The sequence below is a fragment of the Megascapheus bottae genome, chromosome 1, assembly GCF_031878675.1.
Source record: "Megascapheus bottae isolate mThoBot1 chromosome 1, mThoBot2.hap1, whole genome shotgun sequence".
Taxonomy (NCBI): domain Eukaryota; kingdom Metazoa; phylum Chordata; class Mammalia; order Rodentia; family Geomyidae; genus Megascapheus; species Megascapheus bottae.
In genome coordinates this window covers 29,881,897-29,897,297 of record NC_143509.1, presented here as the reverse complement: position 1 = coordinate 29,897,297, position 15,401 = coordinate 29,881,897, and the positions used below count along the sequence as shown (strand labels likewise).

Genomic DNA, 15,401 nt, shown 5'->3' with positions numbered 1-15,401 from the left:
TTAAGAATTCTGATTTTTTTCCTCTAACTATGTCTTTTGACCGGAAAGCCATGCAGAGAAATTTTATTTGGCATTGATAAGATGACAAAGCACTTTGGGACAAAAATGCAGCCCAGGAGCCCTGCCCCAGAGGCCAAGATGGAGAAGACCTCCACAGCCACCATCACCTTCCCCTTGGCACTGTGGTAGACAGGCAGGAAGGTGAGCCACACACTGCAGAACACCAGCATGCTGAAGGTCAGGAACTTGGCCTCATTGAAGGTGTCAGGCAGGTTCCTGGCCAGAAAAGCCACCGTGAAGCTGGCCAGGGCCAGGGAGCCCAGGTAGCCCAGGACACAGTAGAAGGCAGTGAGGGAGCCCTTGTTGCACAGGATGATGATGTGGCCATGTTCAGAGTGTGCATCTGTGTCCACAAAGGGAGGAGAGCTTCCCAGCCAGAGGCCACACAGACTCACCTGGATGAGGGTGCAGATGGGGATGAGGAGGTTAGGAGCCCCAGACACTAGCAGCCACCTCATCCTTCTCCCTGGACAAGTGGCCTTGAAGGCCAGGACCACAGTCACCGTTTTGGCCAACACTGTGGAGACAGCCACCGTGAACACAACTCCAAATGTGATCTGCTGCAGGATGCAGGTGGCTGTGTTGGGACGGCCAATAAAGAGCAAGGCACAGAGGAAGCAGAAAATGAGGGAGATGAGCAGGATGTAGCTGAGAGTCCGGTTGTTGGCCTTGACAATGGCAGTGTCTTGGTGTTTCACAAATAATCCCAGCACAGCAGCAGTGAGCATAGAGAAGCAAAGAGCCATGCAGGCCAGAGCCATGCCCAAGGGATCTCCAAAAGCCAGGAAACTTGCAGCTCTCAGGAGGCACTCATCTCTCTGTGTGTTGGCATACTGGTGATCTGCACACCTCACACACTGCTCCATATCTGGAGAGAAGTGTAAGCTACTATTAGTTCTTGTTGCAAACTTCTTTTTTGTCAAAAAAATTAGGAAATTGTTCAGTTAGATGTAATTCTTACATGCCATTATTAACTATTATGAACACACATTGCATTTCTTTTCTAAAGCATAACCCAATCCTATTTCATTTCTTCTTTATTCAGGTTTTTTCACTCAACTTGTTTTCTACAGTAATTATGATATGTATTTATATTGATCAATTTGGGCCAACAACAACTTCAAACACTTTTTCTTCACATTTATTAATAGGTAGACTCATGCCCTATTCGAAAATCCAATTGAAAATTGCAAAGAACACATATTACATGTTTGTACATATCTCTGTATGTCATTAATTTTATCCATTTATTCACTTATTTCATCTCATTCTATTTTTCTTTCCATCTCTTGTGTGAAGCAGTAAGCACAGAGAAACCACTCTTGAATACTTTTTAGGCATGCTCACTTCTGAAAGTCAATCCACATTTATGAACACTTACTCTGTATCACGAACAGTTCTGGGTAGAGAGAAATAAAAATATGCAAGATGTATGTTTTTTGTGTGATCAAAATGTAAATTTTAAGATCAACACTGGCCTTATAAGACTTGTGTATATCTTCTCTTAACCCTTACTGATAAGAGGGATTTATAATTTGGCCTATAACAGACAAGAAAATATTACTAAAATATGTAATTCAAAGGTATGATCTATCACATTTTAACTAGTAATATTACCACTTGCTAAAATTAAATTTTTTACAGTGAGACAGAAAGTGGTCTCTGTAATCATAGTCATAACCCATAAGTTTTACATTGACTTGATTGGATTAAGGAAAACTGGAGAGAGATGAAGAATTTCTTCTTAAATCACAGATTTACCTGTCCCAGTAGCAATCTCATTGTGTGGGCAAGAGGTACAGTCAAAGCAACAGGCAGCCTTTCCCTCCTGAGGAGATTTCCTGAATCCAGGACCACAACTCTCACTGCAGACAGAGTGAGGAGTCTGAGGAAAATCAGGTTTGTCAGCCACTCTTCATTCTTACATAGCTAGCATTCCAAAGTCCATTGTTTTAAAGAATCAGATTGTTGAGCATGATGATTTTTACCCAAGTCAGTGCAGTTGATTAGTTAAATTCTGTTACAAATTCCACAGCCCACGATTCCCAAAGACTTATGTGACAGAACCGTGATTTCTACCTTGTTGAAATATTGAGACCTTTAAAAGGTTGCAACTAATGCTGAGGAAGTAAATACTAGTGTACTGCTCTACAGAACTTTTGTGAATTCGTGTTATTGTATGTTGTCTCTGACTCATCTGTGACATGGGGAAAAGCAAGGAGGAAGACCTCCTTTTTATGGTTATGGGCATCCCAGGCTCATGATATTATCCTCTTAGGTTTCCAGCGGCCATGAAGAATGAATTGCTCACAGGTGCCTTCAACAATTCCTTTCACCAAAGATGCCTAAATAGAGAGGTCAGTAAACCACTGAATAAAACCTCTACAGAAGGGGTCAAAAGAAAACTTTCCAAACAAGATCATTGGAAGGGGCTGAGGGGAGGAAAAGGGGAAGAAAAACATGAGAAGGGGTATCAATGTTCAAGAAGTAATGTACTCACTACCTGATGAATATAACTGCAACTCCTCTACACATCAACCTGACAATTAAATAAATAAATAAAATAAAGCTTTGCACCACATGAAGTGATTCCTCAGGCACTTTTTCACATGGTACAAAAACCTACTAGAAAGCTATTGTTTGTATTTTATTTTTTAGTCACCCAATAATGTTGCATTTAATAATACTTCCCTATGCATTCAAAACTGATTAACAAAGATGAATGCTATATTATATATATATAATATACAGCACATATATTATGTATTATAATACTAGGTGTTTTATTAAGTAGTTATATGTATCCACAATTAAAAAATAATAATAAACCATGTATCTTTTTAACTCTTATAAGTTAATGATTACAAACAGTAGAAAATTAGGAAATATTTTTTCATACTATTGTTTCTCTTAATTTCTGCAGAACATATCTTCTTAGATTACAACATCATTATGATTTTTGTTCTTCTTTGAAAATTTAAGTATACTTTGTAATCTTAAAGTGTAGGGATTGTTTTTTCTTTCTTTTTATCCCTTGCAAATATACACTATGTCCAATTAAATGCTGGCAATTTTAGACCACGATAGCTACCTCCCTCAACTCATAAATAATCACAGAGATTAACTTTAACATTACTAAAATAATAAATTTTATCTGTCAGGTAGTGTTTTCAAAATAATTTCTAGTGATAAAACCTAAAACTAAAAACTATTGTATTTTTCAATGTGACTAGAGTCAATTAAAATATTCATTTAACTAGCAGAGATTTGCAATAGAGCAAAACCTTGATACAAAAGGCCATATAGTAGGACGCTAAATGAAAGGATCTCTAGGATATAGAAACATAAGCCATATAATGAATGATTGTTGTTCTTAAGGTACTATGTTATCTCTCATCTCTTTTGCTGTCCCTTGGTTATCTCATATTGTTACAGTATTTCATTTTGTTATCTGATATATTGGATATATTTGTATTTGGTTATTTGAAATTGGATAGGGAAGGGGGGAAAACAAGATGAGGGGTGGGGGTGGGGGGGAGGGAAATGGGGGCCAAGACATGTGAAAGGGTATCAATGTATGGGAATTAATGCACCATCTATCTGGCAAATATCATGTAACCCTTCTATTAATTACAATAAAAAATATATGAAAAAAAAGAATGCAAGGAGAGGGGAGACTTTGATGATGTACTGAGCTCTACAATGACATCTTCAGCCAAAGAGAAGAATGGTTTATCAACCCCTGTTGGGGACCAACTGTGGGGTCAATGACCTTGGACCTGACCTTGGACCTACACAACTGTATACACAAGGAAGTAACTCTTATCAGGATAACTTTAAGTAATGTCAATCAGTTCTTATCAGGATGACTTTAAGCAATGTTAATCCTTTCTCATTTATCCTATATGTGACTTGTTTACTATTTTGTATGAATGTAGCCTCTGGCAGTTCCCTAGTTTTAAGAAGAGTATTTAAGGTGGGAACTTAAAATAAACAGGACAGTCTTAGGCGGCAGTCTGGAGCTCAGAGCCTTCTTGGACTGCTGACTTGGGCTGTAGTCCTTCTGAACTCCATCTGTTTGTCTCTCTTTTAATTTTTCCTAGTCCTTGCCCCTATTTCAGGAATCCCAATCTGCGAACCCTGGTTTGCTGCCGGCTGGCCCCGGCAAACCCCCATCAGCCAGATGATATCAAGATTTTGTATCATGAACATAATGTTACCCTGCTCTCCAGGATCTAATCCTTTTCATTAGGGAGTACGTTTGCAAGCAATGACTTCTAACACATGAAGAACAGAATCCAAATCTTACATCAAGACCTTTGTACCACATTGGAGGCAACAGACCTGGGGTTAAAAAACTGTTCCAAATCTAACACTCAAGCTCTTGCTTAAAGGAAATTTTCCCAAAATGAACCCCCAAAGAAACTGAAAAATGGCATGAACATGCATCCTGTTACTCAACATACCCTGGGTTTCATAATGTGAGGTCAGGAAGAAAAGGTGCCAACATTCCTAAATGTTATATTCATTAAGGAGCAAACTCTAACTATTCCCACACTTGAATACTAAAGGGAAGGGATAGTTTGCTCTCCTCCTCGCTTACAGAATCACTGTAAAACCATATGCACCAAGTTAGGCATCTAACGCTAATGCTACCTGCCATTCCCCCTGGGGGAACTTTTGGGGTTCATCCCAGAAAACGGGCTTAATAAAAGCAAAGATATCCTATTTGGAAACAGAGTCATGAGCCCTGATATTAATAAGCACTTCCAAACTTCAAAGTATTTTTACAACCATTGCCCTAATGCAATCACACAGCCTCCAGGAGAGAAGACAAGCTTTGTCACTTCCCAAAGCACAAATAAAGGAATAGAGGGAAAGCCCTAAGGAGGATGTAAATATCTTCTACCACACTGTGTAACCCCCTGAGCGCCAGTCCATTTTAGACAAAAGTACAATGTTGACATTGTATGTTTCTTTCTTTTACCACATGGTGAAAGTCAAACAAGAGATTTACTATGCATTGTGTTGGTTAAAAGCAGCAGATCTTATTATGTACGTTGGACCTAGGGATTCGCTTTCTCTAAGTTTTCATTTCTTCATTTGAAAAAAGGAGAGAATAATTAACCTACCAAGATGTCCTTTTTCTTTTGTTTCAAATATTAGCTTTATTTTCTTAAGCACAGATTAGTTGGGCAATGTGAAGGGCTTTGTAGTGATATGTCCATACATATCTGCCATGTACTTTTATCACAGTCAACCCCAATTACTGTTTTTGACACATAAAGTTTTTTAAAGTTCAAAAAAATATTCATTTAATTAACTTATTTTTTTATCTGTCATGGGGCTTGAACAATGGGCCCTGTAGTTGTCCCTGAGCTCTTGGGGTCAAGGCTATCACTCCACCATTTTGAGTCACAGCACAACTTCCAGTTTTCTGGTGGTTAATTGAAGATGAGTCTCACTGAATTTCATGCCTCTCCTGGCTTTGAGCCACCATCCTCAAATCTCAGCCTCCAGAGTAACTAGACAGGCATGACCACCAGTACCCAGCATATTTATTTTTAGAAATATTAGATTAATAGAAAAATTAACCTACAGCATTGACAGATAGTATATATCACTGCTATAAAAATTATATCAGAGGCTAGGAATTTAGCCTAGTGGTAGAATGCTTGCCTACCATGCACAAAGACCGGGGTTCAATTCCTTGGTAGTACATACATAGAAAAATCTGGAAATGGTGCAATGGCTCAAGTGGTAGAGCTCTATCCTTGAAAAAGCTCAAGGACAGCGCTCAGATCCTGAGTTCAAGCCCCAGGACTGGCCAAAAAGAATTATCTCAAATTTATAGACTATAAGCATATTGTTTGTATTTTTTAACATTCTCAATCAACCATTAGGAACACATTTCAATTTTTTTCATTCTGATCCTGGGGTTTGAACTCAAGGTCTAAGCATTATTTTGCTCAAGGTTATCATTGCTCTATTTGAGTCACAGCTTCATTTCCAGATTTTTGGCAGCTATTTTGGGGAAATAAAAAGTTCCCAAATTTTCCTGCTTCTCCTGATTTAAACTGTGATATTCAGATCTCAACAGGAATAGCTAAGATTATATGTGAAAGATGTTACTCAGCCAGGTCTAAATTTAAAGAATGACTTTTTCTTAAATATTTGTCTTTAAAATCATTATGATTAGATTCAACCCACCTCTGTAGCTCCTATGGCCCACTCTACCATATCTTCAGATAAAGACAGTTGATTACCATATGGAGAAAACATTCCTACTTTCACCCCAAGTTCAAGACCTTCTGGAAAATTCCAAATGTTCACAATGTCATATTCTGGCTCCAATTTCCTTTTTTCATCCAAAACCACTTTATCTTCAGCCAGATTGTAAAATGGAATGTTCTTCAGGAAAGGATTCAGCTAAAAGAGATACATCATGGTATCGTAAAATACATTCCCGATTTATAACATAAAACCTAAACCAAGAAATTCTCCTGATTGCCTTTAATCTCAGATTCTGAATCCAAGAATAACAGTGATATCTACTGATTTTCTTCTAGGATACTAGAAGAAGAAAATCAACTGGTGAATAAAACAATTGTTTGGAATCCTGCTCACTCAGAAAAAGACTATAAGGCCTTTTTCCCCCACAAGAAAAACCAAGATGATGTAAATTTCCATGAATGACACACTTCTCAGTTGTTTGGTAATAACTTGACATATGCATGATTCTTATGCATGTCTGTAGTTTGAACTTGCTAAAAAATGTTAATACTTTTATATTTCAATATCTTGGTATTCTTCAACTTTGGTTGAATGAAACTAGATGAAAAAGATGGAAAATTCTTTTTAGCAGGTCATCCTTTCCTACTAGTCCCAAGGAAAAGCTGAATTTTCAGTTTTGAAAACATTAGCTATTGAGCATATTGAGGTTATTTGTAACTATGTGAATTTATCTGCTAGTTCTGGTGTCTCACGTCTCTGATCCCAGCTACTCAAGAAGCTGATATTTGAAGATGGCAGTTTGAAGCCAGTTTGGGCTGAAAAGTCTATGAGACATTTTTCCAATAAATTCCTCAGCAAAAGACTAGTACTAGTGTGGTTCACATGGCAGAGCATTAGCTGAAGTAGAAAGAGATCCAGGGAAAGTACACATGTCCTGACTTCACACCCCAGAACCAGAAAATCAAGTAATTTACAGAACCATGGAATATGTTTTATTCTTGTTAGTGGCCATTTTTTTCTCAGGAGCATATGAACATATGTGTAGAGTACCTCACAGACATTTAAACAAAAGTAATTTCCTGGGCTTGGGAAAAACACCTGAAATATTTAATTTCATAGAATAACACACCTTCCAGGAAGGCCCTTTGCTCATGTTGTGGGTCATCGAACATACATGAAATTACCTGTGCAGGGGAAAGCACTGTCCCTTTTCTATTTCCCATGGTTTGAACTTCTGTTTGATGAAGAAGCATCTCATGGAGGGCCTGGGCCACCGCATATGCAGAGTTGTAGATAATGTAACTGTGTCCAGACATGGTCATGTCAAAAATACGTCCAGGCAACCAATCCAAGGAGGCGTCATGAGGACAGTTGTTCCATGTCACACAGTCAGACTCAAAATCTGAGCAATTAAAAGAGAGAAACCATAGCCTACCAAGGAAAAAGTCCTCTGGGTATTTGGAAGGGTTAGCTGCCTTGACAAAATCTGTGAATCCAGAAACATCTGCATGACGGTGTGAAAAAATGAGAGGCACATGCAATGAGCCTAGCATGAAATATCTCCTTTTCATGATTAAATCCCACTGCGAGTTCATAATACAAACTTTTCCCTGTATTAAAAACTGTTCAATACATCTCATTAAAGTTAATAGTGATTCATTATCACCATATATTATGAGAACATTTGCTGAAGACTTATTTATCTGATTATAAACTTCCATGACTTTGAATATATGGAATATTCCTTGGCTTGAAATCACTAGCTCATAGGCCACACAAACTCTGTTCTTGATCATCTCTTCTTTCAGTTCAGGAAGAATCCACAAACCATTCTCATCTTGTGAGATCAGCAGTCCCACCCAGTTCCAGCTGAAGTGAAGCAGTAAGGAGACCATGGCAGGGGCTAGTGATGTGTCCTTTGGGCCCATCTGATAGAGAGCAGGAAACTTGCTATGGTCACTCAGGGCCTGATTGAAAGGCCCAAAGGTAAGCTAAAAGGAAAGAAAATCGGTCACTCCATGAATGAGAAGATTACCATCCATCAAAATCTCAGTCTTGAAATATGTTTAAAAACAAGTTGAGGGGCTGGAAGTTTGGCCTAGTGGTTAAAGTGCTTGCCTAGCATGCACGAAGACCCGGGTTCGATTCCTTGGTACCACATACACAGAAAAAAAAAGCTGGAAATGGTGCTGAGGCTCAAGTAGTAGAGCCCTAGCCTTGAGAAAGTTCAAGGACAGTGCTCAGGCCCTGAGCTCAAGCCCAGGACTGGCAAAAAAAAAAGAATAAAAACAAGTTGATGTAGATAGCATGTAGGTTTTATTCTAGTTTTTGAATAAATAATTTGTTTTTAAATAATTGTACAACATACATACTAATTTCTTTGTAAAATGGGGCTTGAACTCTGAGCTCTTCAGCTCAAGGCTATCACTCTACCCCTTATGTGACCCACTTTGTCACTATTTCATCTTGATCTTTCTCACTATTTCCATCAACTCTTCCCATCAATACCAACCCCACCCACTCCCTGCCTTTCCTAATTCCATTTCCATATACATACTTGGACTATTGTGATTTTCCTTACTCATTTATTTCCCCTTCCTTTGCTTTTTCCCCTGAACACCTCCCTCATTCAAACAAGATATGCTTCAACTTACTGTTATTCATTTTTTATACTATCAGTAGATTAGAAAAGTCATAGCATGGAGTTTGTTTCATACATATATAGATATATATTATAATACATATGCATATACATATCTTCACACTATAGCAGTCATACTGATCATATGCATATATGTGTTCTATATCTATTTCATACTACATGTTCATATTTTAGATCTAACACATTCTGCCTTCCTTGATCGGAGCCTGATTCACTCTGTCCAACATATCGTGTGTGTGTGTGTGTGTGTGTGTGTGTGTGTGTGTGTGTGTATGCCCGCATGTGCTTGCACATTACATGCCAGTACAGGGGCACAAACTCATGGTCCCATGCACTTCTTTGGCCTTTCTCCCCAAGGCTGGTCTGCCACTTGATCGACACATTCACTTTCTGCGTTTTGCTGGTTAATTGTGGATACAAGCTTTCTGAGTAGCTAGGATCCTGCTCAATGTATCTACACTGCAAAGAAAATTATCAATAAGGCTTGAAACAATATGTTATCCATTTATGTGCACTAATTTTCCATCTCCTTTTCTGAATAGTGAAAAAATTATATACCCCACTATCTGTGCATAGGTGGTGTGTGATACTAAAAAAAATTGATAGGTTCATAAACCCAGTCTCTTCCTCTTATTCTTTTATAACACATGAAATGACACTAAATTAGACATTTTGATATCATTACACACCTTCCACCCTCACCTGTGGAAATCTGTAGAGTCCCACCAATGTCCCAATCTGGTCAGATGTTATTCCTGATGGTCCTGTAAGAACGGCTATAGACTTGCTGTCTCTCCTACAGGAGTAGTTCGGAATCTTGTATTTCCCAAAGAGCCAAATGAAAGGATTCTTAAATACTGTCCACTTTCCAAAGTGAACATCATAGACATCAAATCCCAGAGTGAAGTTATGCAAAAGATCAAGGTTTTTATTGATCTCCTCAATAGCAAAAGCCAAGGCCAAAACAAACTGATAGTTCTTGAAGATAAACCTGCATAAAGATCATCAAAATTGAGGAGGAGTATTTCAAAACTTACACATTTGGTGGATTGAATTCTTGATTCTCTACTAATTAATATTTTTATATTTTACACTAACTGGAATCAGATGTGAATGTAATGTCTTATGGTTGCATATAGAATTAGGTAAAAACTTCAAGGGAATTTGTCAGGAATGAGAATCAGAAACTTATTTAGTCTGAAAGACAGTTTGTTTTTTTTCTCCACTACCACATGCACTGGCAGAAAAAAGTTGTCCCTTGGATTAGGTTTTCTCAGAAGGCAAATATTCTGTTACCTTTATCTTGGTAAGACTCATGCCACCTGTGTGAAAAATAAATACTGTGTTTAGAGTCATCCACTTTTGTATTTTTTGGACCTAGGGAGTGTCAGGCTAACTAAGCAATACGCAGTTTAAGAGCAACTTTCAGAAGCAAAGTGTTAATTATGAAATAATCTACAGCATAAACTGCTCACTGATCCAAAGTATTGAAAATCTCTTCCTTCGATATCAACCATGACAAGAGCTCACTATCAGGTGAGGGAATTTTATGTTTATGTATTATGTTTATTTATGTAACAAAGCAAAAGGGATCTAACTCCAAAGAACACATTATGGAGAGGGGAACCTCCAACATGGAGGATGAGGAGAAAATTGAAAAGAATTACATTGAAATCCCAGTTCCAAAGTCACCATGGTAAAATACAGAGAACAGTATTCCCTTCCCAATACATGTAGAGTGACATAATGGAAAGGAATAGCAACAGAGAGAAATAACGAGGATCAAGGTACTTTTCATTTCTCTCTGTGCCCTGTATGTGTGCACCAGTGTGTGTATGTACACACACGCACACACAAATGTGTGCACATTCCAAAGGAATTAATAGAATGAAGTGATCAGGCACTGTTCTGAAAAGGAAACAATAAAGGTACTTTAGAAAAGAAAGACATGTGAAAGGGTATCAATGTATGGGAATTAATGCACCATCTATCTGGCAAATATCATGTAACCCTTCTATTAATTACAATAAAAAATATATGAAAATAAAAGAAAGATACCAACACCACCGAGGAAATCAAAACACAAGGGCAAAATAGGAATCAGATGATTATATAATGTGGATGACTCCATATCATTACTCAGTAAATGGTATGCACAAGTTGGAGGATAGAAGGAAGGGATCCCCCCATTAACAAAAAGAAAAGAATTACTTTTTTTAACCACGAAGTTTGAACTCTGGGCCTGGGCACTGTCCCTGAGCTCTTCAGATCAAGACTAGTACTCTACCCCTTTAGGCACAGCACCACTTCCAGATTTCTGGTGGTTCACTGGAGATAAAAGTTGCACAGAATAAAAGACCCCGTATAGCAAAAACACTTCTTGGCAGAAAGAACAGCACAGGAGAAATTTTAATACCAAACTTTAGACTCTATTACAGAGCTATAATAATCAAAACAGCTTGGTACTGGCACAAGAACAGACCTGAAGACCAGTGGAATAGAACTGAGGACCCAGATATTAAACCGCAAACTTATGGCCACCTAATCTTTGATGAGAGCCAAAAAATAGAATGGAAGAAAGACAGCCTCTTCAACAAGTTGTGCTGGCAGAACTGGTTAAGCACCTGCATACAACTAAAGATGGATGATTCTTTGTCACCCTGCACCAGGATTAACTCCAAATGGATCAAAGACCTCAAGGTCTGAAGACTTTACAAGAAGGAATAGGAGATACACTAGACCTCCTTGGCACAGGTCAAAACTTTCTCAATAAAAACCAAGAAACACAACAAATCAGAGAAGTCTGGATAAGTGGGACTGCATTAAACTGCAGAGCTTTTGTATGGCAAAGGACATAGCTAGTAAATTAATTAGGAAGCCTACAGAGTGGGAGAAGATCTTCACTAACCATACAATGGACAAAGGCCTCATATCTAAAATATATCAACAACTCAAAAAATTGAAACACTCCAAAACTAATCTCCAAAGTAACAGCCATCCCATTAAAAAATGGGCCAAAGACTTAAAGAGAGTCTTCTCTGAAAAAGAAATAAAAATGGCCTATAGACACATGAAGAAATGTTCAACCTCTCTGGTCATGAAAGAAAGGCAAATCAAAACAACTCTAAGATTCCACCTCACTCCAGTTAGAATGGCCAGGATCAAGAAATCTAATAACAACAGATGCTTGAGGGGATGTGGCCAGGAGGGATCACTACTATACTGTTGGTGGGAGTGCAAACTTGTCCAACCACTATTGAAAGTAGTATGGCAGTTCCCAAAAAGACTAAACATAGAGCTCCCCTATGACCCAGCAATTCCACTACTTGGCATTTACCCAATCTTCCAGAAACAAGGGCATACTTAATCCACTAGCACAATGATGTTCATTGCAGCACTATTTACCATAGCAAAGATATGGAACCAACCCAGTTGTCCCTCAGTTGATTAGTGGATCAAAAAGATGTGGTATTTATACACAATGGAATTTTTTTATTTACTTAAAACTTTTTTTCATATATTTTTATTGTAATTAATAGAAGGGTTACATTATATTCGCCAGATAGTAGGTGCATTACTTTACATACGTCGACACCCATTCTCATGTCTTGGTCCCCATTTCCCTCCCCCCACACCCTTCATCTTGTTTTCCCCCTTCCATATCCAATTTCAAATAACCAAATACAAATATATCCAATATATCAGATAACAAAGTGTGATACTGTAACATCATTGTGCTAGTGGATTTAGTATGTCCTTGTTTCTGGATGGTTGGGTAAATGCCAAGGAGTGGAATTGCTGGATCATAGGGGAGTTCTATGTTTAGTGTTTTGAGGAACTGCCATACTGCTTTCCATAGTGGTTGAATGAGTTTGCACTCCCAGTCTAGTAGTGATCCCTCCTGACCACATCCCCTCCAGCATCTGTTGTTATTAGTTTTCTTGATCCTGGCCATTCTAACTGGAGTGAGGTGGAATCTCAGAATTGTTTTGATTTGCATTTCTTCATGACCAGAGATATCGAGCATTTCTTCATGTGTCTATAGGCCATTTTTATTTCTTCTTCAGAGAAGACTCTCTTTTAGTCTTTTGCCCATCTTTTGATGGGATGGTTGTTTCTTTGGAGATTAGTTTTGGAGTGATTCAATTTTTGGAGCTCTTGATATATTTTAGATATGAGGCCTTTGTCCGTTGTATGGTTAGTGAAGATCTTCTCCCACATTGTAGGCTTTCTAGTTAATTTGCAGCATAGATTCTTTAGTACAGTATTGGTACTCCTGATTCAGCAAGGGTCGTTACAGTTTCATTTCATCATTGTTTTTTTGTTTCTATTGTTTCTGGTATTTTCTTCTTTATTTGTTCCAGTTGATTTCTTGAAATTTGTCTTGACAATAATTTATTTAATCACGTATTAATCATTATATTAGATCCTTTAATTAAATTAAATTTATGGTTTGTAGAGATGAAAAATAATTGCCCCCAGACCCAAAATTATTCCCTTTCAATAAAAAGAATAAAAGAATAAAAAAAAAACCCTCCGATTCGAAAATTCTCCAAGGACCCAAAGACTGAATAAACAGGAACTTCTGGACCCTAGTCGGCCATTGTTCGCACAGGTGTCCATAAGCTCCAGGAACTAACCTATTTTGTGTCAAAATTAGACTGCACGTATAGCATCGTATAGCATTTGTTTCCCAAACCATAAAACTACTTTTTGACAGTTGAATGGTCCAGCCGGCGTGAGAACTTCCCCTCAGTTTCCACCGGCCTGGGAAGCTCCCTAATCCCTATCTTATCTCACTCGACCACCTGATGGGTGTAAACCTGTGATTTTTGCCTTTAAAAAGACTGTGAACCCTGACTGTCAACTCTCTCCTCCCCCCCCCACCTCACTGCCTCACTGCTTTGGGGTGCGCGAGGACAGAGTTCCTTGCCTGGCTCGTAACCCGCAATAAACTTTGCTTTTGCATTTCGGACGCCTCTATCTCAGTGGTTTTCTTTGGGGACCCCGTCTCAGGGCACAACATTTTGGCGCCCAACGTGGGGCGTGTCCGGAATCCCCCAGGAACCCCACCGGGACCCCCTAGTGCCCGAAGGTTTATTGCATCCTGACCAGTAAGAGCGCTCACTTTTTGTCTGGGTCATTGTCCTTTCACCTTTGTCTGTAGCAGTCGATCGGTTGCATTTGTATTTGCAGGCTCTCACTGGGGCAGACGTGTCCAGATAGTGATCCTGGAGGGAACGGGAGACGTTCCAACCCCCACCTTAGGCGGGGGTCCTCTGGACCCTGAGCGGTTTGGAGGCACCAAGGAGGTGTCTGTCTGGTTTGACAAAACTCCACAGGGAGGGGAAGGAGTCTCTTTGATTCCTCCCTGCACCAAGTGGAGTGTATTTGGGCAACTCCTGATCGAGAGTGAGGGAGTGCCATCTGGTAATCGGCCCGGGGACTTTCTATGAAATTTGTCTTTTTGAATTTGTTGGTTATTGTCTGTTGTGCGTTTTTCTAACTCTGTTTTACTACTCCTTTAAGATGGGGAATAACACCTCTTCTCCCCTAGATCTGACCCTTGCACATTGGCAGGATGTGCAAGAGACTGCCAATAACAACCGTATAATAGTTAAGAAGAGAAAGTGGGTCACTTTTTGCTCCTCCGAGTGGCCTACATTCAATGTCAGGTGGCCCACTGGTGGAACTTTTGATTTAGCAACCATTCAGAAAGTGCAGGAAGTTATCTTTTGCCCACGCACAGGGCATCCTGACCAAATTCCCTATATAATCACGTGAAGAGAATTGATAGAGAGAGGGGGAGGGCCCTATCCTTGGGTTAAATCATTTTTGCCTCCACAGGTATCTAACCCAACTGTTCTGGCCACCCAGACCAAGAGATCACACACTCGTGCTCCCATTTTGCAAGGGGTCACTAGTGAGGCTGAGCTCTTCCCCCCCTGCCTACAGCCCCTCAACAGCTCCAGAGGAACCTGCGGCCCCAGATTCTCAGGGCCCAGATGAGGGCCCGGATCACTCCACCCGGAGCAGACGTGGGGGAACCGTGCCGGCCGATTCCACTGTTGCTCTACCCTTGCATCCAGTTGGACCCCAGGAAGCCCGGGGCAATCAGGGCTTTCACTACTGGCCTTTCGCCACCAGTGATCTTTATAATTAGAAGGCTCAGAATGCCGCCTTCTCTAAAGATCCCCAAGACCTCACTAACTTATTAGAAACTGTTCTCTTTGGGGGAAGGAAGATGGCGCCGAGACAATAGGGACCCAGCCTAGCTCTCTCTGACAAAAGGAGTGAACCAGGGAGTCCCAAGAGATAACTACCTAAAGAAATCCACAACAACAAACTCAAAAAGCAACGGAGAAGGACTCAAACCAGAAAAGAAATCCAGATAAAGCTCACATCCAACTTTCTCAAAGAATTCGGAACCCGAGGACCCCTCCCC

At 39.5% G+C, this 15,401-nt stretch overlaps 1 protein-coding gene across 1 annotated transcript; it reads right to left on the bottom strand.

Moving 5' to 3' along the window:
* Window positions 1-23: 23 nt before the first annotated feature.
* Window positions 24-14,667, bottom strand: LOC150068766 (vomeronasal type-2 receptor 116-like). Its single transcript, XM_090329054.1, has 7 exons — window positions 14,596-14,667; window positions 14,069-14,187; window positions 9,659-9,947; window positions 7,479-8,285; window positions 6,271-6,489; window positions 1,822-1,945; window positions 24-928 (listed from the first exon to the last, which is right to left on the bottom strand). Exons 1-7 carry the CDS (start codon window positions 14,665-14,667, stop codon window positions 24-26), a joined length of 2,535 nt encoding a protein of 844 aa, XP_090185180.1.
* Window positions 14,668-15,401: the final 734 nt, after the last annotated feature.

Bases quoted from the DNA above. Each gene is read 5' to 3' on its own strand.
- LOC150068766 (XM_090329054.1), bottom strand. From the start codon at position 14,667: ATGGTTGCTAAATCAAAAGTTCCACCAGTGGGCCACCTGACATTGAAT. The intron at 8,286-9,658 runs GTGAGGGTGGAA...CTTTCCTTTTAG, and splicing joins GACTCTACAGATTTCCACAG to CTTACCTTTGGGCCTTTCAA. The intron at 1,946-6,270 runs GTGGGTTGAATC...GATTTTCCTCAG, and splicing joins GGGCCATAGGAGCTACAGAG to ACTCCTCACTCTGTCTGCAG.